Source organism: Xiphophorus couchianus, chromosome 11 (genome assembly GCF_001444195.1).
Source record: "Xiphophorus couchianus chromosome 11, X_couchianus-1.0, whole genome shotgun sequence".
Lineage (NCBI taxonomy): Eukaryota > Metazoa > Chordata > Actinopteri > Cyprinodontiformes > Poeciliidae > Xiphophorus > Xiphophorus couchianus.
In genome coordinates this window covers 3,839,929-3,866,348 of record NC_040238.1, presented here as the reverse complement: position 1 = coordinate 3,866,348, position 26,420 = coordinate 3,839,929, and the positions used below count along the sequence as shown (strand labels likewise).

Below are 26,420 nucleotides of genomic sequence, written 5' to 3'. Positions count from 1 at the left end.
CCTCTCTCTTGCAGATGCACGCAGCTCAGCGCCGCTTGTCGTCAGTGGCTCAGTCTGAAGCGGCGCGGCTGTAGCAGCAGAATATTTGGTTTATAACAGAGACACCAGCAGTTGTCTAGATGCGAAACGTGGGCTTTTAGGAGACGGTGAGTGATCTGCTCGGGGATTTTGTTGTTGTTGTTGCAGAGAATAGAAGAACATCCTCTTGCCCTGGTGTAAACCTGGGTGAAAGCGGGGGATATGTTTTCCTAAAAATTCTGGAGGTGATTTTTTTTCCAAGCTTGTGCGCGCCTATCCAAACCGCAACCCGTTTCGGTTTAAGTGTTATTTGGGCGTCAGTGTAAGTATGTGCTGTGTAGAATTTTCCCTCGTTGGAAATCATCACGTACGAGTCAGGGAGACAGAGTGATAATCCAGCTGAAAATGTAAGAGGATTTTTCTATCCAACATCCGCTGAAAATAGATTAGGAGGACAGCAATGGAAGTTAAATTGTGCTGCATATAAAATGGGCGGGCTTGTCATTATGTTACATTGGCACGGCATATTCTAAAATGAAATATTCTGCCTTAGGACGTGGGGATATTCTGTTCGGCTTCGTTTTGGGAAGCGCAATCAGTGCATTCAGCCATTCAGCGTTCATTAGACTAGATATGCTAGTTTGGTGAAACATTTCTGTTGCCGACAGACTGAGTTGAACTCACCACACAACCACCAATGAACAGCGAGAGAGACCTGCGCATATCGTCAGCAGCCGCTTCTTCAGCCTCAAGCTAAAATTCGTCAGATCTGAGATCACAGAGGAAATTTTTCACATTCCGTCCGACTTGAAAAAAAAAAAGAATTTGCAAAAAGTTACAGGATATAGTCAGTGGACATCAAATGCACCCGGGTTCATCTGCTGTAAGTGATATTCTTAACATTTTGTTATTTTTGTTGAGCTAGAGAGATAAAGCGGGCTGGTTTTTCTTATCGGTGAACAGCGCAACAATCGAAGCTGAGTTTTATTGAGAGGGATGGATGAGTTTGCCGCTGAAATTAGCACCGTTTAGCGGGGAGTATTTTATGGCACGCAGGAGCGGCTTGATGCTTTAACGGGGATGCTGCCTGGTTTCAGCACCGCGGACAGCGCTCTCCAAATAAAACGGCATCAACGCGCATTCAGTTAATTACTCCGCCACGCACGGATCGTCATGCCTGTATTTAGACAAGCCTTGCAGGGGATGTCAGTTGCATGCAAAATTTCTACTGTGCTTATGTTTACTCAAATGTTGATTGTTTGTACAGGGTGACATTCCTCCCCTTCTGAATAACTTAAAAAGTGTGCTTGTGCGGGTTTCCCTCCCCCCACTAAATCCGATAAGCTTCATCATGTTCCCATTGTTTAATCTGTGTCAACAAGGGGATATTTTATTTTATTTTTATTACATTTTAACAGAGTGTGTGGCCACCACCCACTCGTAGCACACCTTGAAGCAACACAAGCAAGGGTTCCCTGTGTGTCTGTCAACGCAAATTTCGGTGAATTTCTTGTCCTTTTTTTTCTATAAATAAGCAACTGGCCCTCTCCTGGACACACTGATTGCGCTTTCCAATATGGATTCTGAATTTGCATGCATATTATAGCTAGGGTGTCGCTTGACTATACTTTGCAGACTGACTGACATCATGCTTAAATGTTTAGGGAGGAATGACATGTTCTTTTCCCTTAAAGAAGAGGAATTTGGTTGGATGCCCGTTTTAATGCCTACGCTTCACATTGCAGAGTATTACTAGAGGAGGCTGTTCACAGGTGCTACAGCCTCACACAGGGTGTATTTGTGGTCGATGGTGTGTTTCCTTGTTATTTCCTCTTAATTATTCTGCGCTATGGATGCAGCCACAAGAGCATCTGTTGGATCTGGTCCGTCTGATAGTCAGGGGCACAGTCAGTATGACATGCGATTAAAGATAATAGTGCAAAATACTTGATGTTTGTATGAATCAAATTTGAACATTTTGGATTTGGTACATTTGTTGTGAATTAATCTAGTCATAAATGTTTAGATTCATAATCAAAAGGAGCAAAGTGACCTTCTCTGTCTATGCTTGCTAATTTGTTGACACTTTTATGTGACGGCACATTGGAGGTAATGGTTTACAGGCTCCAGGTGACATGGCGATGATGTTCATTTTCTCTTTCTTTAATCTCCACCAGTGAAAGGTCCTCATATTTCAACTATGTGTGGACAGAGCAGGGTGGCCTCTCTGTGTCTGTGGACTTGTTTACTGGTCACAAGCAGCGTACTGACTGGGAAAAGGTGAGAAAATATTTTAATATATAACTGTACCTGATTGACGATCTATCAGTGTGAACACAGAAACATGCATGTTCATCTGCACATTGCTGAAATGCCCTAAATGTGAAGGGAAATGCATTCTGCATTGCAATTTAGTGTCTAAATGGTGCATGCATTATACTTTTTTTTTTCTGGTTAACCCAGCTTGTTCTGTATTTGTGAGAACTAGTAGATACTGTGGAATATATTTTCAGTTACATTTAAATAGGGGTTAAATAGAGAAGTCAATTTTTGCTCAATGTGCGCCTCCTAAATGTCTAAAACTGCCAACAGTGATTCATCTGGCAGTTTTATACTCTACTATCCACCTCAGTGCTTGTTTTTACAGAATCTAATCACTATGCTTGTAACTAGGGCACACTCACAGGACACCTGCATGCTTATTATTGCCAAGGTAATAAGAAGTGTAACACAGGGACAAGAGATGATGAGCAAAAAATAGCCACTTTACTGTTGAATTGCACTTTTTTCTTTTGGTTCACTGGCTGCGTGGGACAACATCCACTCTGTCAGTTTTCAGACCTGTGCTATACGTAGGCTAGATGTTCCGCATTGCACTGAGATGTTTGCCATAGATTACTGCACATTTGTTTTGACAGCAGCTGCAGGGATAGCAGAGTCAATGTACAGACTCTCCATCTCAGTGTCAACATGGAACTGCTGGCTGTCAGCTACCTAAACAGACAAAAAAAGAGAGAAAGCGAGAGAGAATTGGATTATAAATGACAGGGGTGAGATCCGCCGTGATGAGACTGCAACTGCTTTAATTTCTACACAATTCTAAGCCTAAGCGGACATTCGTTTTCCTGCAGATTTAAAAATGCTCACTGTACAAATGTGGACAATTTTGATGAGAAAATCACTTAACACTCACATGAACATAAGAAAGCAACTCTGAAAGTTCAATTCAGCAACCTTTTTAAGTATGTGAGAATATTCAAGCTTTCTTCCTTTGTGGTTCTCCAAGAGAAATCTTTGGCAAATAAACAGATGAGGAATTTCCTCACAGTTGAATAAAACAGTAGAACCCAAATGGTGATACTTTGATATCACCATTTATCACCAGCTGACTTTGCTCAGCAGCTATACCACAAAAAGTAAATTCTGTATGTGATATAGGTTTCAGCTTGAACCACCAAGCTGATTATGAAGACACTTTTAATACTTTAAAGTTGTAGTGCACTGTAGTATCTCATTTTTGTATACGGATATAATCTGACCTACTAATTACAGCTGCTGCGTTCTTTTGAAATGTAATGGCTAGAAATGGAGGATCTTGTCTGCTTTAGAGAAGATATTCTAGCATTCAAGTGCTGCATAGTGACAACACAGAAGCTGCAAAGCAATTATCACCCCAAAGATTTTCTGTAAAAGCCACTCCCCCCTTTTCGGAGTCAGACGCAGAATCCCAGACTTGCGAATACACCTTTGGGGATTTTGGCAAGATGTGATAATTGAGCAGACCAAGAGCTTTGCTACGGTATCTAGCTACCAAAGAAAATGTCTCATAATTAGATTTCTGACTGACAGGAAAGTGAAAGAAACAGTGAGTAAAATGGACAGAGAGAGACTGGCAGTGAATGTGTGAATAGAACTGTTGCTGTTCAGATGACCTGTAGATGGGGATGGTGTACAGTGGTTGGTGAGAGGAAGCCCTTAACTAATAAAGATGTTTATCTTTCAAAGCATACTATCTCCCTATACTTGTAAAAAATGCAAAATTCCACGTTATACTTTTCACTTATCCATTTAGAAACAGGATGTGTGATTATTGCTAAAAAAATGTTTTTAAAAAATTGTTTAATTTAGGAAATTTGCCATTTGACCAACCAGTATTTTAAGTTGTGGCCATTGTCATTGGAAACATTAATTATGTTCAGTGTTTAGTGCCTTACAACGATATACATATATTTCCACATTTTGCCACACTGCAGCCAGAAATGTATTTGAATGGAATGTGTGTGAAAAAGCAACACATGTAGAAACTAAATTACAAATTGTCTTCAGATAATTTGAAAAATGCTAATTAAATATACAAAATCTAGTGAAATTAAATGCCTTTAGGAGTCACATGAAATACAAGAAGAATCCATTTGTGTCTTCCATCTGGACCAAGGACTACCACCCCTTCTGCCACTGCAAGGCATCGTGGTGGCAGCATTATGCTGTGGAGATGCTTTTCTGCTGCAGTGTTGGTGGGACAAGGTAAATAAAGAGAAATAATTAAAGAAAAGCTGTTAGAGGCTGAAACAGACTTAGGAATGTGGTGGAAGTCCACCATTCACCAACCCTAAAAACACAACCTGAGCTACAGTGACATGATTTAAGTCAAAGAACATTTGCATGTGAAAACGTCCTGGTCAGGTTTGAAACCTAAGTGGAATGAAGACTCTGTGGTAAGACTTGAACATTTTTGTTCATTGAAGCTCCTAGTCCAATCTGACTAATCTTAAGATATTTCTCACTAAGATATTTTTTCTATCTTATTTAGATCTTCTCTGTAATGATAATTTGGAATATGAGGATCAACCCTTTAATCGTTTTTTTGTATGTCTCAGTTTTGGCAAATTTAAATTACATCAGTGTGGTGGGGCATTAGAACATTGTATTTAATTTTAGTTTTGCAGTACATTCCAAAGCTGGAGTTCATATTGTGTGTTTTCAGACATAATTATTATCCCAGACCTTAAACAGGATAATAAATATTCTTTGAATTTTGAGTGATTTAAGGCAGACAGCTTCAGAGCTGACAAAGACCATACTTGCTCATCACAACTTTCATTTGATTTTCTTTCTTTACTTTATAATTTCCACTGACAGAGGGATAATTGGGGGCAAAGAGAAATATGTGAATGAACTTTTTCTTTAAAATCCACACGATATCTCTCTGTTTGAAAGCTCATGTTCGGAACGTAAATCCTGCCTCTTATGATCTTCTCCCTTCGAACAGATACATTCGATTCAGAACTGATACCTTTCCCAATGTTTTAACCCCAGCTGCTTCTCTTCTATCTCTGTTATCTTAATCTTTGCTCTTCTTTGTTTTCCTATAGACTAATTGTCATGATTCTCCGCATGCTGCGGTGTCACATTTTACACTCTTCCTTCCTTCCAGCTGCAGGTCTCTACTAACTAATCTTGATGACCTCCACTTCTCCTTGGAGATGTTCAGCTAGTAGAGCCTTTCTTCAAACACATGCTGTTTATTTCATAAGTAATCAAAGCAGAATCCCACTGGCTTGGGAAATAGGAAAAAGATTACAGATACAATATACTGTTGAACGTGACTGTTGGTTCACATATGCAAATACCTGGGAGCATATTGTTATGTGCATGCATTGGTCCATGTGTTTTAACACACTTTATGCACATGCTATCTCAGCCATGTCATATCCTGGCTTTTTGGTGTACTATGTAATTAGAGGTTGGTTCCCTGATTAAGAGAACGGTAAAATATTTATGCGGGGAGATTCAAGCCCTGCTCTCACAATTAGGGATCATGAGCGTTTTCAGCATTGCTCTTAGCATTTTGTTTCATGTTGTTCAAAGAGCGCATTCAGTGATGTGTTTTTCATTTGAAAGACCATATTAAAGTATAAATAATGTATTCTGATTTCTCCTTTTTTCACTCTCTGTGTCACTATTCTTTCTATTTATTGTGCCTTTAAACAATTTCACATCCTTTGAAAAATGAAACAAACTAACATGCTTTATATAAAAAAGTACAAAAATACTTCAAAAAAATTATTTTGTACAGCAAGGCTCTGTGCTAGGGCTAGATTCTATGACATTATATATATATATATCTATATATATATAGATATATATATATATAGATATATAGATATATATATCTATCTATATATATATATAGATATATATATAGATATACTGTATATGTTCTCCTACTCTGAATAGTGTGTGTATATTGGGATTAAGAGTGTGGAGTTCTCAGATATGTGCTGGTTCAGAACATGGCAATTATTGTTCTATAATGTCACCATCTTTTTTTCATACTTAAATGATTCACTGACCACCTCATATTGGATGGCTGCTGTGATATCTGAATCCCAGTTGCATCAGTTCTGTAGCAGCTGCACACATGTACAGTGAGCATCATGTTTGATTGCTATGGTGCTCATGTCACAGCTTTTCTGCTTAAATAGTGCATGATACAGTGTTAAATGTTTTATAAGGCAACATGGGAACTTTGTGTGACAGTGAAATGGTTGTGATTACTCTGTTCCTGCTAATAAAATAATTAAATTTTATGTATTGAAATTTTAGAAATGAATTAGTATTTCTGCACTGATGATGTGCAAAGCAAATAATAATAATAATCTCCTTCCCAGTTCTATTCAGAAGCTATCTGAAATCAAGGATAGAAGTGTGAACTTAAAATAAAAAGTAGATTCACAATGTACATTTCAAAAATGTGCAAAAAACAGGGACTAAGATTCATAAACATGAAGGTTGATTATCATTGTCTGAGACGATTGTAAAATGTCCATTTTATGATTTACATTTTAAAATTGTAAAATGTATTTATAATTTTAGGAATGTATGGCTTAAAGGGAGATGTTTATTTTCAAGGCATATAGTACAATTTTATAGCTCATTTATGTAACTGTTACCTTCAGTTGTTATGAAAATTCTGTGTTATATCAAAAATAACTTAAATGATCTTGAAGCTTTGAAAATGACCCGTGTCTTTTCAAGAAGCTGTTTCTCTTTCCAACACTCCTGCTTTAGCACTTCATTCAATTTACAGCCATTCTTAGAAGCATTGGATAACAAGTAGTTTGTATGATAAGCTCAGTATTTCCACCAGGTGTTTCCTAACCGCTGCCGCTAGTCTGTCGAAGCTGAGAGGGGAAGGTGTGGGGTGCATGGTAGGGCGGATGTGTGGCTGGGGACTCAAGCTCCCAGGATGAGCTTTGGGTAAATAGGTGGTACATTGTATGAGCATATACTTAGGTACCCTGAAGGTTTGCCATGCGAATGTCTAGAATTTGTCAAACATGCGTGAATAAATCAAAGCAACACTCTGGATATGTTTTTGATGAGGGAATAACATTATAACATAATGTCAATTTCAAAAAGTTGATTTTGCATAATATCCCCTTCCCCTTTTAGTATTGTGTTCAGGCATTTAAAACATCACCTGTGACTTCAATGTATGCATCAGTAGTCCGTTTTAAAGAACAAGTATTTCCTCTAACTAATGATGAAGTTATCTGATCTCATGGTTATTCAATGTGGGATGCACATTAACAGGGATATTATTAAGTGTCATAGCAAGCATGGCCAGTTTACTGAATATGTTTTCATATTGTGACTCATGGTTCATTGTTCATGCCAGCAGAATTCCCCTTGGTGTACTCCACAGTTAAAATGAAGTCTTTTTATCTTTGATATATGATGTATGACTCAGATGAAGAGTTTTCTTGTTGTTTGTTTTTCTGCCAGCAGTTTTGGCGTAGGTTTTTGACTTTAGCTGCAACTTTAAATCTTGTTCTTTGCTTTGGCAGCTCTGGGCAGAATGGCATGACAGACGAGCAGAAAGATAACACCACAGTGTTCACCAAAATCTTAGACAGCCTTCTAGATGGCTATGACAATCGCCTCAGGCCAGGACTCGGAGGTCAGTACAGCCAAGTCATTGAATAAATTCTGTTGCTCATAAAAATCCATTATTCTTAAATATGCAAGTGTCATCCTTGAAACAGTTTTATTATCCTCACAAAACACAGAATAATAACCATGTGACTGAATAATGTGCTTGCTGTCAGTACCAGACTTTTGTTACCTTTAGCAAGAAAAAGTACCGGAGTCTCATTATTTGGCTGCTGCTTTTCTGAAATTTTCATCAAGTCCAGACTTACACTATCAACCCGACACTGTCATCGTTTACTGTTGGCTTTATTCCACGTGTTGTCAACCACACACTGTTGGAGAGAAGCAACAGGCAGGAATGCTGGGAGTTTGAAAAAGAACATGAGGGAGAATAATAAAGAAATAAAGCAAAAATAGCAAGAGCATACAATATAAAGTGATATGATGTAGTAGGCATCAAACACAATGAAAAAACAAGCTTCATAAAAGTACAAGTGTCTGGGGGAAGAAATTCTGAATCACAATAGGCATCATTTACAAATCACGCTGTCACATTTCAATTTGACAGTCACATGGAGCGAGTTCTGTCAAACACATACACACAAATATGTGAAGACACGTTCACAAACATCTTCTTTGCCAGCCTCTTTAAATGAATTCCCCACCCACTGATCCTAAGCTGGCTATCAACATTATCGGAGGAGAGTGGCATGTTTTCCACCACACACGATGTCATTAAGAGACCTAACGTCTGCTCAGGCAGTAATAGAGCTGATGCTGAGACCAGACCAATAGAAACAGAAATTGGTACCAAAATTCAAGGCAAAAGTTATCAGTAGTGGTTAGATGTATTTGGCATGACAATTTTGTATATGTTTAATTTTAATTGTATATTTGTTATGCAATTGTGTATACTAAAAATTTTGCTGACAAGTGTGAACAGATAAGCGAGTGTAGCCAGGTGGCATTGTATTAACAAGCAGTTTAGATGTAATGAATGCCACTGATAGACACTCACTCTGACAATTTCCTGCTTCAACAGAGCGTGTAACTGAAGTCAAGACTGACATTTTTGTGACTAGTATTGGACCAGTTTCGGACCATGACATGGTAAGGCTCGTTCCACCTCTGTAAATGTCACTTCTTTTCCCTGTGCCCTTCCTTAAACCCTCACACCTGTTATCTCATCTCTCAAGTCACAGTTCTTTCTAAACTGGAAAATATTTACTGATAGGAAGATTGATTCATTTGTTAACTTATGATGTTTTGTTACAGCTGTCACTTGTAATGACCATTTCTAGATAATGTCTCTCTTCTCAAGTGCTACTTATTCAGTTGCGGGGATAAAAAGTTCATTCTTTCACTTATTTGGTTTACATTTCTGGACATTCTCTAAGTGGAAAACTAGTTTGTGGAATAAACTAGTACACCTTTGCAGCCGGAGGCTGCTAATTACAACAGCTTTCAAAGCAGTCATTTCAGTGTTATCCCTAAATTAGAATAAACATTTGTTTGTCACATTAAACGTACATTTTGAAAATAACATCCTTTTAGCATTAACATACTTTTCATTATGTGAATATTTTTGAATTAAAAAATATATTGTTTCATTAGTCTGATGTAATAATTTAATCTAGTTGTAAGCCCAACATCATCATAATTGACAGAAATAAAGGCTTGAATATATCAGTCTGCATAATTAGTTTTACTTAGTGAATTAAGTTAATGAAATAGACCTTTCAAGGCATTTCTAATTCACTGAATATGACTGTTTTGTTGTCACCTAATATTGAAGGTAAAATATCTTACATTTCAACAGTTAAATCTTTAGAATATTTTCAAACAGAACTGTCTTGATCTTTGCATCATACACTGGAAACCAATAAGTCTCATTCAAAGTATTTGCACATTTTTTTTATGTACAGTAATGTGTGTACTTGATTTGACATAATCGCATTTGATTGTACAGGCTGACATGCAGACCAGGAGTATTTTACTTTTGTGTTACGACAAGTAAAAAACATTAAAGAAGATTTTTTCCCATCTGTAGCCTTTCCATACCCTTCTCCGTTACCTTGAAGCTCCGTTTCAGTTCACCCTAATTATCTTATAAGAACTAGAGTGAAAGAAGGAGAAACAGCACAGAAAACAGGCTGTGAATTGTTTTCTTATTCTAGTGGGCAGTCATGTGGAACCATTAAAATCTCAGCTGTAGTCATTAACTGGCTTGGAAATGAAGTTTCCTTCTAATTTTGTGTCCAGTGTCTCGTTTTTGCGATGACTGCAATTTATATTACTCAGGGAAAAATATTACCCTAAGACAAAATGCAAAGAGTAATTTTTGCATTTAACAAACAATGTTATTGTAAATAACTGGATTAAAAAAAAAAATATATATACAGTACATATATATATCCCATGCATGCATTTGCAATTAACTATCCTGACAATGGCTTTGCAAACAAAAAATTGAAGGAATGGAAAGATAACCACACATATTACAGCACCCGGAGTAGAACAATGACTTGTAACAGCTGAGGCATTGAGTTTTGAAAACACACCAGCCATAAAACTACTGTATATACCTCTCTCTGCTAAATCCTCCCTGTGTTTGCCATAGTAAGGTTACATGACTCAACATTTTCAGCTGTCAGCTATAGGTGAAGTCTGATAGAAGAGTTCTCCCGAACAGCAAGTATGCACTTTTGTTCACTTTGTGTTTTGTCTCTCTCTTACTCACCACTCACTTGCAGGAGTACACCATTGATGTTTTTTTCAGACAGAGCTGGAAAGATGAAAGGTTAAAGTTCAAAGGGCCCATGGCCGTGTTGCGTCTCAACAACCTGATGGCCAGCAAGATCTGGACCCCAGATACTTTCTTCCACAATGGCAAGAAGTCAGTGGCCCACAACATGACCATGCCGAACAAGCTTCTACGAATTACAGAGGAAGGCACCCTGCTTTACACCATGAGGTAGGCTGATATAATCCACTGCTTTCACAAAAATCTTTAAGGTTAATATCTAATTTATTTGTTGAAATGAGATTTTATTAGAAACAGACAGAAATGCTTAATTTATCAATTGCTGTAAAAGCAAATGGTAGATTACCAAAGTAGATTATTTTAGGTAGAATAGTTATATTCTATACACTGCAAACTGTTTGTTTTTGTGTAAAATTGGTCAATTTGCAAATCCTGAATTTATGACAAATCTGAAGTTTGGTTTTTACAATAAAATATGTGTAAGCCAGAAGACTAGATCTGAAACCGGAACTAGTATTAGCATCTTAGCACCATTCTTTAGAAAAAGAGGCCTGAGTAAACCTTTATGACAGTACAGAACCTAATGCACACCACTGACTTGTGTTAATGTAAGACAGTACTGTGTAACATTTGCTTCAACATGTTTAATAAGAGGGGGAGGGGAGCGAAGAGGCAGAGCCTGTATTGGTGTCACAGATGACTGAGATGAGGGTTAGATGGGAGATTAGTGTGTCATGGGTGGTCTGACACGCTGTTTTCCCACCAAGCCATAAGTAAACACAAGCTCAAAGCTCATGGAAGTGGAACATTTCTGTTTGGGGGGAAAAGTGTTCAGCTTGAGTACTCACTCAGTGCTGATATAGTAAAAAAAAAAATTGTATGTTGCAACACATTCCTAGCTGCTGTTTGGCTGTAACACTTCACCATGTCTTCATTTTAAAGGCTGCAGTTTCTTTATTCTATCCGCCATTATAAGTGTGAATTCACTCTGTGATCTATATGCTTTTTTCAAGGCTTACAGTGAGAGCAGAATGCCCTATGCATCTGGAAGACTTCCCTATGGATGCCCATGCTTGTCCCCTGAAATTTGGCAGCTGTAAGTAGGCTCTGCAGCCGAATACAATTCTACATTTAATGAACATACCAGATCCACATCTCCTCTCATCCCCCACACACACTTAAATATGTGTGTTGCATGATGTGCCACTGCCTCCATGTAAAGGAAAGGCAGTGTTCAACCTTTATAGACCTTCCAAGACTCTTGCAGGCATGCAGCCTGCAGTACCTTCTGAAATACTAGCAGAGTATCACACCAGCTGCTCACCGCTGACAGCTCCAACTGCCCTGCATCTTTCCTTAATAAACACAGATTCAATTAGACTGGACTTAGAAGTGGAAAATTATAGAAACATGTAATGGAAAAATAATACAACCCATTCATAATAAAGTATGATACGGCAAATGAGTGTTGGGAGGCAAGAAAAAAAATAACAAAAACAACATTTGGACACTAAAGCAACAGAGACGTGAGCCATGCTACCTCTGCAATTCCAGCTACTGAGCATGTGTGAGAGTACCAAGCCTTAAATGCCTTTAAACTGAACTCACTTGCTAAATATTTTAGTGATGAGCTCTCTTCCTCGCTCTGCAGTCTGCAGCTGAGCCATCTTTTCCTCTGCAGTGGCCGAGCCACACTGCAGCTTTGACAGGTTGTGTGGCCAGAAGGGGGAAAAAACTGACTGACTTTGCTGCTTTAAGGTCACGTTACTCTATTGGGACATTATTTTCTTATTTTGTTATAAGACAAGAATGACAGGCTGTGGCACAGCACAATGTGACGTCTCACATAAGAAGATGTTGGATGATAACGTATAGACAGGATGTCATTAGATGCTTTAATGAAAAATTATTAGATAATATTATATCTTTAGTTAAAAAGAAAAAAAACTAGAAGTAAAGTAAATTATAACTTTTTCACTCCTTAGATGCCTATACCAGAGCAGAGGTGGTGTATGTGTGGACCAGAGGGGCTGCTCAGTCTGTAGTGGTGGCAGAGGACGGCTCCAGGTTAAACCAGTATGATCTGATGGGGCAGAGTGTGGATTCTGGTGTGGTGCAATCAAGCACAGGTATATTTTAGAATTATAAATGTCCCTGATTTTTAAATTCAATTCAGGTTTTTCACCCAGCTATTGTTCTGAATTTATAAATAGGTGCTGGAAAAATTTAACTTTTGCTTGTCTCTTATCTTGCTGAAAACAGGAGAGTATGTTGTGATGACAACCCACTTCCTCCTGAAGAGGAAAATTGGTTACTTTGTGATCCAGACATATCTACCCTGCATCATGACAGTGATCCTCTCCCAAGTGTCCTTCTGGCTCAACAGAGAGTCTGTCCCTGCCAGAACTGTCTTTGGTGAGTTGTTGGCTCTTTCCTCATCCCTGAACACCTGTGCCTACAGAAATGAGCCAATCAACACAAGGTTCCAAACTTGTTCCTGGAAATTCAATGCGGATGATACAATAATGACACATCAAGCACTCGATCTTAAGTGCAGTAGGTTAGAGCACTGAACTGAATAAGATGGGATATCATTAAAAGAGGCTTGGATGTAAATCAAGCTGTAATTTGTGCCAATTACAATGCCAAACATCATTACACATCATAAGGAAGGACTGCTGCCAATTCAGTGACTTAAAAGATTCAGAGAGGCCTCGAACATTTTAAAAGTTAGGTTGTATAATTATGACAACTGATTTTGATTGTATTGAATTATAATTTGGGTCAAATAATTGGGATCCAACTATCCTTTGAGTTTTGTTATTAATTAAATTGATCCAAACTGGATTTGAGTTTAGACATGGTTCTAAATATTTGCATACAAATTTGATCTCTTTGTAAAGTTATTTAAAATGGCATTTGTTGGGGGCGTGCTGTGGTGGCGCAGGGGGTTAGCACGCCCCACGTTTGGAGGCCTTAGTCCTCGACGCGGGCGTCGCGGGTTCGACTCCCGGTCCCGACGACCTTTACCGCATGTCTTCCCCCCTCTCCTCACCCTTCTTCCTGTCTGCCTACTATACAAAAAATACGAGCCACTAGCGCCGCAAAAATCTCTTCGGAGGCAAAAACAAAAAAACAAAAAACAAAGAAAATGGCATTTGTTGAAAATTGGTTTTATTCAGATTGACATAAATTAAATTGATCTAAGCTGAATTAAAATTGAATATGTTTCAGATAATTGTTTTTATTTAAAATGTCTTTTAATGAAACTAAATGTTTAAAGTTAAATATTTACTTTAAATTATGAGTTTTATTATTGAGTCTATCTTAGTTATTCAAAAGAAAGCTCTGGAAAATCTTCATCAGTGGTTTATTTATATATATGCGTATATACTGTATATATAGGGGTGTGTGTGTGTTTGTGTTGGGGGAGTGATGGGGGGGTGTGAGTGTGTGTCATTAGGATGACATTTCATTGTGTAACAAAAAGGTCTCTGGTTTGAATCTGCCATTCATGGTTTTGTTTGATTTGCTAATTGTGTCAGCCTCAGATGTTGCATTGAGTTTGACCACCCACTATGATTTGTTGCAAGAATCTTTAGTTTTGGTCTGGTTGTTGTAATCGTCTCATCTGATGAAAAATACACTTGAATGTCATGAGGCGAATAGACGTCCACCACTTGTATAAATTAGAATATATTGGCATTGCTTGTTCATTAGCATTAGCATTTGTTGCATAGTGAAAAGCCCCTTTCAGAGGCTTATACAAGGCTTTATTTTTTTGCAAGTGAGTATTTTTTTCCAAAAATGCAGTTGACCCATTGTAGACTTTGATGAGTCATAATATCAACTTTGATTACCTTCTTGGTTACAGATTTGAGAAGACAGTAAGCTGTGAAATATTGAAATACCTTATCGCTTTAGAAAATGTTTTCTATCTTGCCAAAATGTTCGGAGCCAGGAGTGGATTTGCTTAGCCAAGCATGGCGGCAGGAAACCGGGGGAAATGGTCAGTGAGGCAGTAAACACCTTGAATGCGCCATAACATGCTGTTTTTCATTTGCTGATCTTGTGCGCAAAGATATTTCAGAGGGCACAGTAACTTCTTGGAGCAATGACAAACCGTGTTATTAATGCAACTCCCCAAAAGCTAATAGGTTTGTTTCCAAATCTGTCATAACAACCACGAAAAAGTGTTAAAGGACATAAAAAAGATTAATAGGTCAATTGTTCCCTACCACCAATCTTGCTACACAATATTTCTATCTTCTTCTGTTCTGTCTTGTGTTTGCTCCAATGAGGTGAAAAGAGTTGTAATGAGTTGTGGCTAGCTGCAGTAGAATTTAAGAAGAGCTCAGAATGAATTTAGAATTACGAGCCCTGAATGGAAGATTACAAGTGTGTATGTGAATTTGCCTGTCTGTGTGGGGTTTTGCTTGTGTGTGCATATTGCTTGGTTAATGTGGATGTGTGTTTGTATGGAATTAGTCTCTTTGGATATCTGGTGTGTATTTGTCTGTCTGTCACAGTAAGGTCTTACATAACACCAACCAAATGGAAAGCTCTTGCTAGTCTGCAGCATGCTCTACAGCAGCAAAGAACAGCAGCAGCCGGAATGTCCTTGGGTTACCTCACCCTACGCACTTCCTTCTACTTTTTTCCCTCTTCCTCTCCCTTACTCACTCCTTCTCTCTTCATATTCTCCTCATTAATGCCTGTGTCTCCCATGGCCTGCTTCTTGAAGAGTCTCCTTGAATTGTTTCAGAACTGCCATATATTGCTACACTGCCGTCTCCTGTATGTTTGGCATTCTTCTCGCAATGTTTTAATATGTGTTGGCGTGAGTTGGGGTGTGTATTCATGCGTGTGTGTGCTTGTTGCATGTGTGCCACAGCTTTCTACCTGCAGTGCTTGTCACGTGTCGAGGGGAAATGAGGATGGCCTAGATTAGATTCAAACTATCTAGGGCATGTATGTGTCCCCCATGCTATCAGGACCGGTCGTGCTCCATGGGATTACATGCAAAACGTGTTCATGCATGCATCTAAACACAAAAAACACACCTGCTCTGAGCTGTATAAACAGATGTACACATTGCTCATTAAAACAATGTGACACTCTTCTGAGTGTGTTGTTTTGTTTTGGGTATTGTCTGATAAGATATCTTTAAATATTCTTACCCTGTGACCTTTTTACATCTTTTGTGTATTGTAGTCACATACACACAATCTAATGGATTAACCTTGAGTGTTGTATGCTAGATGTATGGCGTATTTAGCATGCCCTTTGGTCTGATACCACTTACTGAATGAAATTCAGTGGACCACCAGCCTTTGAAGGCACCTAATTAGTAAAGTCTAATTTAATTTCTGTGTAACAAATGATTTGGACCATTATTTTAGAAAGGTGCCGATATGCTATTAGCAGGAAAGATAAACTGGAAAACATCAGAACATCACTGTAAACATGATACCTGCACAGTCTTTCAATCTTTTTACTCAGTTGTTTTTATTATTAACTGCATAGGTAACGAGCAAATAAAACCCCAGTAATATGCAAAATTAAATAATTTAAATACTGACATTTTTGGCAGATTATTTTAAATGATTTTCTTTCTCTCAAATTCTTTTGGTTTTGATTGTTTTGCTCTAACTCTGGTCTAAATTTTCATCAACAAAATAAGTGAAAACGGATCTTAAAACCAAAGAAAACTTTGCAGAACCTTCTCTTTAAAAGATTGTAAGGAACTCAATTTAAAGTAATTCAAGATGTTTTAAAATGTACCATATTGCTGTGTCACATGGGAGGAAATGTTTCATTGCAAATACCTGTACAATCTTAAAGTTTGTCAATAAATCACAATTACAGTGGGGAATAAATAATGTTAAGTGCAACTAAAGCATAACACATTCATAACTTTATTCTAAAGTGACTCCTTTTTAGTATGAATTTATTTCAGCTTTTGACAGTTAAGCACTGTGTTGTCTATTTTGCCAGAGGGACCCATACTGAAATATAAGTTGTCACATTAGCAGTATTGCTGAGAACAAAGATAACAGAGGGTATTCTACCTCATCAGGATCATGCATCTATACATTATATAGTCACAACTGTTCAGTGTTTATTACCAAGTTTAGAGTTATATAATAGAAACACAAGGGTAATGTGTGATTCTGTCTTTATAAAGATTGCACCAATACAAATTGTTTTTTTAATATTGTGCTCACTGTAGGAGAAAATACTAAATTGCAAAGACATGTTCAAGTCATTTTTTCTCACTGCCACCTATTCACAACTTTGTTTCTTGTTATAATTCCTGCACACCATCAACATTTATTACTCAATTTACCGGTACTACAAATAAATAACCACTGTCATTCTGTAAGATTTTCTATTACTATAGAGGTGATTGGGTGTCCAAGTCTGACAAAGAAAAAGCAATAATATGAACAAATGTACTACTGAAATGACTGTTTAAATTACATTATGTTACTATAAAACAAAGGCTATGCACATTTTTTTCCCTGAATCCTGCCCTATAGATGAATAGGCAATTTAAAAACACAGCAATGGGTAAAGTTATCTTATTTATCACAGTGCCGATTAAGAGGCTGATTAGTTTATAGCTAGTCTGGTGTAGTGGAAAACTGTTTGCAATTTATTTACTTGGAGTCTAAATGAAACCAGAAAGGAAACAGCCATTGATAGTGCTGATACGATGCTCTCCATCCTCCTAACTCTCTCCCTCCCTTCCTTCTTCCTCTCTGTTTCTCTGAGTCTGAGCTGGCATGGGGGCAGGGCTTGGAAGATTAGCTTGATTCTTTCTCTTCCGCTTTAAAAGCGATTGGCTTGGGATTTATTGACTCTCCCATTTTGCTGTTTAGTGTATCTGCTCATTAAGCAATAGTACCTTGTGTGAGAGTTTGTACTGAGTGTATTTTTAGGCATACGCTCATCTGCACACATTTGTGAACTGGGCATGTTTGTTTTGCTACAGCATGGTGATTATATGTACATTGTTGCACTTGGTAAGTCGTTGACTTTGTTAGAAGTGCTGATGAATGTTTGTGTGCGTCTCTCTGGATGATTTACATCCTGCAGTTGTGGTGCCAGCACAGTCATTTCATCACCTGCCAATCAACATGTCACTTTATTTATTCTTTTCCCATAACCAGAGATGATGCAGTGATGCTTACTGTAATTGACCTCAAAAACAATCTTTTTTGACACTTATGTTATTGATAAAGCATGAAGTAGAGACAACACAGTGAGAATGTTGACAGATATCCAACAAAGATCAGTTTCCTCTTGAGACTGATTGAGGGATTGTAAATAATCAACTTGACAAGTCCCCACAGAGCAACTATGATCATTGAATGACTCGATGCAGTCTACTGGGTTCCAACTACTTTGAATAATTAATTTAGCTTACTGTTCAGTTTGATAACAAGGATCAGTTGGAATGTATGTATGATTAAATTGAATGGCTTTTTGTGAAGTACCTCAAGACATCTGTTGTGAATTGGCACTGTATAGATAAAACTGAATTGAATTGAATTCACCCACTTCATTAAATTCTACACTAATGTGGTTATTATGAAATAATAATTGAAAAATCACAAATTATTTAATCAGTCATCTGTCTAAATGTTATGAAGTTCTGTAATTTAAAGAGGCTTCAAACAACTTGTCCTCTGAAATGTGTAAAATAATACATGTCAGTAGTTAAAAATACTTAAAAAGTCAGCTTATTTCAGTAATTAAATTACAATAAAACATATTTGTTATTGCACACATAGTGATATCTTGATAATTGTCACTTACAGCAAATGAAAATCCAAGATGCCAATAAAAAAAACACACTAAATTATTTTAATCTCAAGATTTCACCCTAAAAAATCATGGCGAATAACTGACACTCCTGTTAAAAGTCATTTGGATTCTCCATCTAGACGTTGGGTCAGTAGCATCTCATAGGTGAGTACCTTTCTGCCAGGGGAACAGAAAACAGTGTGGGTTTTGATAAATCAAATGGCACACCTGCATATTGGGGTGTTATGAAGTCATGTTTATATTTTATATATCTCTCTGACATCTAGATTGATCATTGGTTAGAAACAAAACCTTGTTTCTTCACATCCTTCCACTTCTTCTAGGTAGTAAAAGCTGTTGCATTATTCATGAATAAACAAGATGTGTGTTTTCATTTTTAAATCTCAACATCTGTACCATCTTTCGTGCCAAGTCTTTCCAGCATCCAGAAACAAGACTTATGTCGCACAAAGAAGATTTGGGTATGCTTTCAGTCAGTAGGCTTTCGGCTCTACTGTTGTACTTTTTACCCACATTTTGATTGTCATGTTTGATTGGTTGTTTTCTCAGTCAAAACACTGTTTGAAAGGCACTTCTACTTGGAACCACTGAGCGTAACAGAAATGCAAAGACATTTTCCTGAAGCCTTGCTCTCACTGGCAGGGTTTCGCCTGTGGTTCCCCTCTGATTCAGGGCCTGGACATTTATTTGCTTGCTTGAGATTTGTCAGATTAGCAAAAAGATGTTATTTATAGGGGTTATGACGAATGGCCTAAAGTTTTAAAAGAGAAAATAATCAACTGCCACTTGAAAAAAAAAGAAAAACTTTATCCCTTTTTCAGAAGATTCATTTGATCTGGGGTACAATTTGTGATCAAGGTGACTTTAATGAATTTAAAGTACTTTCATATTTCAGGCAGTTTGGCAATGATGGTTCATTAGTCTAATTATTCTTACTGTCAGTTACATTTCAAAAGGTTCCACCTCATTTTGTCAAGAAATGAGGATCAAAATGGTATTTATTTGTGACATAATCCACCTTTGCCTCTAAGCAATCATATAAACCTTTTTCTTGTTTGGAACAGTGCTGCCAGTCAAACCTAACAATATTTTTCCTTCCATTGTGATTCATCATTTCAGTATTTAAGTGGGAATGTTTTGCACTATTTTTCTCCATGTCTTGGATTTTTTAACTGCAGTGTATGTATGTGTGCTTTTCTAAAGTGAATATGTAAATGAATGCCAAAGCCTGGCTAACTGACATTAATCATAGGCATTGTGTATCAGTAAAATTTAATTTTAATGGAAGAAAATCTTGTGAATCCAGCTATATTAAGACTCAATTAAATGGGTCCAGATTACTGGATTTCATTGAAATCAACCTCAAAAGCCTCGCTGTGTCACTTGCATCATATCAAATAGTTATTTAAAAGCAGCTCTTGAGACGTGTTTTGATGTATTGATTGGCTCGTGATCTAAATGACTCGTATATACACCCATCTCTGAGCAGACACAAAGGGAATCATTGTCCCTCAAGATAAACAAAAACACACCTTGGACTTGTTAGTCAGTCACCCACACACACTTTTACACGTTTGCAGAAGACTGTGCTCTCACAACCCCCAAACACATTGTGTCTAAACAGGAACCCCATATTATTTAATGTAATGAATGAATATATTATTTTTATTGCTAAACCATATTCTTCTCTTTTTCCTTTCCTCTCCATCTGTGGTAAACATAGCAGAAAATAGGATACTTGTTTCCATGACAACAGAGCCTGCCAAACACACTAAAGTATATGAGATACTACTGTAAGAATGACAACACTTTTAAAGCAATAATAAAATACCAAGTGGAGTGGTGGTGCCTTCATTGTTGTAAAATAAAATTTCTGTTTCAGTGGTAAACAAGCTGAGATGTTGGCAGTCTGGTCTCACTGCTAATTTATCACATCCAGCTTTTATATAGACACACAATGTCCAGTTGAAAAAAGTGTATTTTTCATGAAGTCTCTTTATCTACACTTAATCAAATTCTTACATTTCATTAGTATTTGGCTTTAAATTCAGCTGAGAGTCATGTAAAGCCCAAATGTATATCAATTGTTTAGTTTAAGAGACAAAATGTTCAAATAAACAGGAACAAAAGCCATTGTGTTATATGAGAGGACTTGAAAAAGTAAGTAAGTAAAATAAAGAGTAAAAACAACCTCCAACACCATCTTTCCTACTTTCACATAAGTATGTAGGCGGGATAGATGAAGAGGAGAGAAATACTTGGTCCTATTGTGAAAAATTACTGCACTTGCACAAGAACGCAAACATCAAATAATCTCTCCTTAGAAAATCTACCAGTTTTAGCAAATTCAAATTAAGATAAAACAAAACAGAAGTTGCTTCGATTTAGACAGTTCCCTTTGATCTCTAGCTGTACTTTAAGATCGTTGTCCACCTCAGTCTCAATCATTTACTGCCTCAAAATCATTTTCATACAGGATCACTCTGTACTTAGCTTCATCCATCTTCCCATGAACTAAGACCAGCTTTTCTGTCAGAGCTGACAAACTGGATCTCCACACCATTATGGTGCCAGAACCAAGTTTAATTGTGAAGATGTTTTTTCAGGGGTGATGACGTAGTATTATTCTTCACTCACACAATGCAGTTTTTTATGTAGGCTCAGTAGTTTGATTTTGGTTTCATATGACCAGGGTTTATTCCACATGGTTGCTTTTAATTTGAATTAGAGGTGTGAGGGTGATTACACATGTAACTTAAATTTTGTAGATTTTTTTGAGAACTTTAAGGATGTATAATTTTTTTCCACTTCACAATTATGTGCTACTTTGTGTTTGTATATCACATGGAATCCCAACAAGATACACTGCAGTGTGTGGCAATTATTGAACATTTTTAAAACATGTGAATACATTTTTATGGCTCTGTGTACTAGTGAGTGTGAGCAAACTTTTCCTTCAAATTATTTACTTCCATGCATTCCTGTAAATCCTATTTCCAATGCAGTTAAATGTAGGTGAAGCTGTTTTTGGTTGAAACTGAGGCAGTTTTCCTTTTCTCTGGCATCTGTCCAAAATGTTCTGCTGTTCAAACATTCTGTGTAAGAGCCACAGTCAGCCAGCAAATTTTGATACACTGTTTTCATATTCAAAATTATTTCAACTGTTACCTCAAGCTTTAATTATCGTACATCCTAATGTGATGTTCTCGATACACATTGTGGATTATCTCATTTATATTAACAAAAAAACCCTGAAATGCAGCAGCAACCTAGATAAAACCGCATCAAGCCCAGCATTAGATGTTTATAGCTTAATGAGCTGGAAAGCAGCAACATTTTAGCTACATATCTCTTTTTTTTCAAGAAATCAAGGTTGCACATAACAGCTCAGTACTTGGTGCTGTTCTGAGCACACATGTGTATGAATTCTGTAATCAAGTTCTTTTAATACACATAATACAGCAACAATGATCCTATAAGAAGATATGTCCTTGCTTTTGTTATCAAGGCAACCTGTTATTTCTTATTGCGGTCTCCTTCAAACGATGCAAATAATTTTCTAAACAACTGCCTTGAGTATTCACTCACATTAAAAGGTAGCTATAAAAAAATCTGTTCAATAAATACATTTGACCTACTTATTTGATGCTCACAAACGCAAGCCTCAACTGGTCATACATCATTCTTTGCTGGTAATAGAGATTTGTTTGAGAGAAAAACTCATTTCTCATTTTTTTAAGATAACATGTAATCCACATACAGCATGTGTGGATTTTTTATAACATCTGAAGCCAGCTGTTCCTCATGATTGTTCAAACTGATTTTACTCGGGGTCTAAACATCTGCAGTTGCCTGTTCTAAAATGAGCACTGCTCTATTTGATACGGTCTGACCCAGTTACTCCACTGCTTAATAATGTCTCATCATACCTTTGCGTGGCTGATTTAGTAGAGCAATATGATTTTCTAGATTTGACACACTGCACTTTGTGTCAAGCCATTTCATTTCAAAATGCATGATTTTTTTTTATTAACTTTTTTTTTGTAGTTGCATAATTAGATAAATCTTGTCTGACGGTCTTCATTTTGGGTGGAGGGGATGGGAGTGAGTCTGTTTTTCATCTCTGGTACTTAGTGAGTTTAGTCATGAATCATATGCACTTTCTCTTGTATAAATTAGAAACACACATTTCTAGTGAAATGAACTTCAACTTTTCCAAAACACTAATTTTAGGATTAGAGCTGGATGGGAGTCACAAACGTCTGTGAAACTAGGTGGAAGTCTGCATTTTTTAAGTATCGGAAAAATTGATATTTGAAGTTGGCAGCTCTAAATATCCTTTCCTTTGATAGTGGCAATTGTTAATAGGTAGAATATATGAGGGAGCAAGTCAACATTGTGTTCTTGAAGTTTATTTCTTAGAGGAAGAAACATGTTTTTTGTGAGTGTAAAACGATTATGTTATGATGGCTGGATCAATGATCGCCAAGCCTCCCTGATTCACATGGGTTTGAACGGTGGCCTGTATGGTCTAATCTAGACTGGTCATTATTTTCTACATAATTTTGCTTGATTCTCATCTCTCTTCAGTGCTGTGTCTGCTTTTCATCTCCATCTGAAAATCTACATAATACTAAGTCTAAAATGGCAAGACTGTGACAGCTTCTTATATATTTGGCTTGTTTTTATATTTGATCAAGTAAATTCATGTGCCAGCTTCCAAAATGGGGATACTTTATGAACCATTTGCTTTCTGAACAATGTCACAAAGTTAAATTAAACTTTTTGTTTTATCTTTCTTTTAAATGCTGTTTGTAGCTGACACTCTTCATGCATTTACAAGCCACATAACGTTTAGCATTCTCATCTTTTTATCTCCCTGCAGGAGTGACCACTGTCCTGACCATGACTACTCTCAGTATAAGCGCCAGGAACTCTCTCCCTAAAGTGGCCTACGCCACAGCTATGGACTGGTTCATCGCCGTCTGCTACGCCTTCGTCTTCTCTGCCCTCATTGAATTTGCCACAGTCAACTACTTCACCAAGAGAGGTTATGCTTGGGATGGAAAAAGTGTAGTCCCTGAGAAGGTACTTATTCAATATTAAAGGCTCTCTGTATTAGCAAATGTTTATTATTATTATAATTTTTTGTTTATTTGTTTTTACTTTATCTCTGGATGATGTTGCAAAAAAATCTACTATTGCATAAGCCTTTGCCCTTGATCAAAATGACTGTATTGAGAATATTGAATAGTTCTGGAAAAACACATTTCTACCTTGTAGCAGTTTAAGATTTATACCATAAGTAGGATTAATTTTACTCCATATATCCATGGCACTTTATTTCCTGATTTTTGCTTCACTTTTAGTTCATTGAATTAGACTTGTTAATATTAGGACAATTGAACCTTCCTTCTTTTACTTTATGCAGTTTTAAAAAATTGTTAATTTTAAATTGCCAATATCTGGAAACACAACAACTGTACAACCATATAATCGAGTTGACATATGATTTAAAGGTGGTTAAGAGTACTAGACTGAATTAACTATGTTAAATCTAAAAGAATATTGTATGTGTTCAGATGAACATACCCTTCTTTAGTCTAGTTAGTCAAAATTCAAAACCTTCACACAAGCATTTTAAGAAATGTTTCTTAAAGACCTAATCATTTCTGATAATTGCTTTGCAATTTAGTTGAGACGGAGAACATTTAGTTACAGTCTGCACATCATCTAATAGAAAATGCTATTTCAAAAACATGACATGAACATTAATAGTTTAGTGTTTATCCTGGGTTTTCTGCTCTACTTGTCTGCATGCTGTAGTTAGCAGCATGCAGACATCGTATCCTCCAGCTATTTTGTAGAGAACAAAACCAAAAGATATTTACTTTTCTTTCATCTTATAGTTGTTTAAAAGATATTACTTAAAATTAGAAGTTATTATATGCTTGAAGCAGGATATAAGATTATTTCAGTATTTTTTTAAAATACTTCACAGTTATTCACACACAATGTTCAGCCTAACTTCAATTTACAAAAGAAATGACATGTTTTAGATAGACTTTTTCTAGACCTAACAGGTCCGCTAATATTTGGGTGGGCCAGGATATTTCATTAGTTTGATATTCAGAAACATTTTTGTGTGACAAAAGAGAAAAACAAAACAAAAAGAAAAACCAAAGTAAAAGAAGGAAACACGTTCTCATCGCACAATACTGTATATAAACATTAATTTAAATTTATTTATGTACAGTTTTTTGAATGTTTATTTCACAATTTATTCCTTTGTTGGATTGTGGTACTTTTCACCCTCTAAATCAGAGGTCGATCTCAGTAAACTGGTATATGCTTTCTGCTCATTTGTCAAATTAAAATTACCTTCTGAAAATAACCCTTAATATCCCCTCGTTTCTGTGTTAACAATATTTCTATAATCTTCTTAAATATGTTTTCATTAGCATTAAGTCATTATAACTAGAAATCAAGGCTTATAAACAAAGATTTGTGTGTAATAACTACATATAATGTGTTTTACATAATGAAAAATGAGTGTTGTAATTTATTGAGCTGCCCTTGCTTACCCAGTGAAAAAGTCTATCTAAAACATGTAATTTCTTTTGTAAATTGAAGTTTTGATATGTTTTTGCTTTCCCCCAATTCTTTCTCTAAAAACCACTATCAGCAAAAGAAGAAGAAAGAGTCTCTCCTGAAGAAAAACAACACAACGGCCTACCCGCCTACCACTTCTACACCCTTCGCACCCAATCCTGCCAGGAACCCGGGATTAGCCACAATCGCCAAAAGCGCTCCTCCACCCCCAGACGAGCCCAAAGAGGAGCCGAAGCCCAAACCCCCTGAGGCCAAGAAGACCTTTAACAGTGTGAGCAAGATAGACCGGATTGCCAGAATAGCCTTCCCCCTGCTCTTTGGAACCTTTAACTTGGTCTACTGGGCAACCTACTTGAATAAGAAGCCCAAATTGCAGGGGGTCAATCACACCTAATTCATCTTTTTGTCTTTTTGATTTATTTTTTTTCTTAATCCTTTTACAAAAAAGTGGTTATTTTGAGATAAACATTGCGTCCACTCTGGTTTGAATACCCAGTTGTTGCATTGCTTCTGTGTTTACCTAAATTTTGAAGATTTCAAAAGAAACACAATATAGAAAAAAGAAAAAATAAATAAATTCAGAGTTTTGAAAGGGTATCGTTCAGGTCTAAGAGGATGCTACTACAAAATGCTACTAAAAATATCTAGCCAAGAGAATGCTATTCTACCACTTCATAGCCCAAGTTTTTCCTGAGGCAGTGTTTTCGTTTGTTTTCTTGCTTAACTGTCTCCCTTTTTGTTTCTTTGTTTTCTTTAACCTATTTTAAAACATGGAATTACAGACAGTAAAGAGGCATCTGTGAATATGCATGGGCAGGAAATTGTATGATTTCTATTCATTTATTCAAAAATTAGACCCGTGTTGACTGATGGCTTGGGTTATTTGATGTCACCAGTGTAACGCTCATTCTTTCTCAAATATATCTTCCATTCTAGGTAGAATGTTTATTAGATTGTGTCATTCTTGAAAAAAAATATTTCATTGTTTCTGCAATAGCAATAAAACATGTCTCAGTGGACACAGTTTATTTAGAGGACAAAACATACAAAGTTTAAATCATCTGTGCTCAGAACTGAAGATATATGGATTTAATTTCACTGCATTGTAAATACTATCAAGTGTTAGAGATGTCTTTATTATGATTAAGCTTTGCAAAGTGTAACTAACGGGGTTTTAACTGCATCAACGGAAAGGTAAACTCTTTCATTTGGTTCCTCATTCTGATTCTTTTTACAAATGGAGCATAAACTGAGTTCA

The 26,420-nt window shown here is 36.7% G+C and overlaps 1 protein-coding gene across 2 annotated transcripts; it reads left to right on the top strand.

The window, feature by feature from the left end:
- On the top strand, nucleotides 1-26,420 carry gabra1 (gamma-aminobutyric acid type A receptor subunit alpha1). Of its 2 annotated transcripts, none has more exons than XM_028030759.1 (10): nucleotides 1-146; nucleotides 2,196-2,298; nucleotides 7,869-7,981; nucleotides 8,996-9,063; nucleotides 10,707-10,927; nucleotides 11,731-11,813; nucleotides 12,703-12,846; nucleotides 12,980-13,132; nucleotides 23,436-23,638; nucleotides 25,236-26,420. In XM_028030759.1, the coding sequence occupies exons 2-10, from the start codon at nucleotides 2,219-2,221 to the stop codon at nucleotides 25,554-25,556; spliced, it is 1,386 nt and encodes a 461-aa protein (XP_027886560.1). In that variant the 5' UTR covers nucleotides 1-146; nucleotides 2,196-2,218; the 3' UTR covers nucleotides 25,557-26,420. The 2 variants fall into 2 exon arrangements, with proteins under 2 accessions (XP_027886560.1, XP_027886561.1); XM_028030760.1 differs by lacking the exon at nucleotides 1-146 and adding an exon at nucleotides 190-901.

Coding starts and splice junctions, on each gene's coding strand:
- gabra1 (XM_028030759.1), top strand. CDS start 2,219: ATGTGTGGACAGAGCAGGGTGGCCTCTCTGTGTCTGTGGACTTGTTTA. Junction 12,847..12,979: donor TGTGGTGCAATCAAGCACAG/GTATATTTTAGA, acceptor TGCTGAAAACAG/GAGAGTATGTTGTGATGACA. Junction 13,133..23,435: donor CCCTGCCAGAACTGTCTTTG/GTGAGTTGTTGG, acceptor ATCTCCCTGCAG/GAGTGACCACTGTCCTGACC.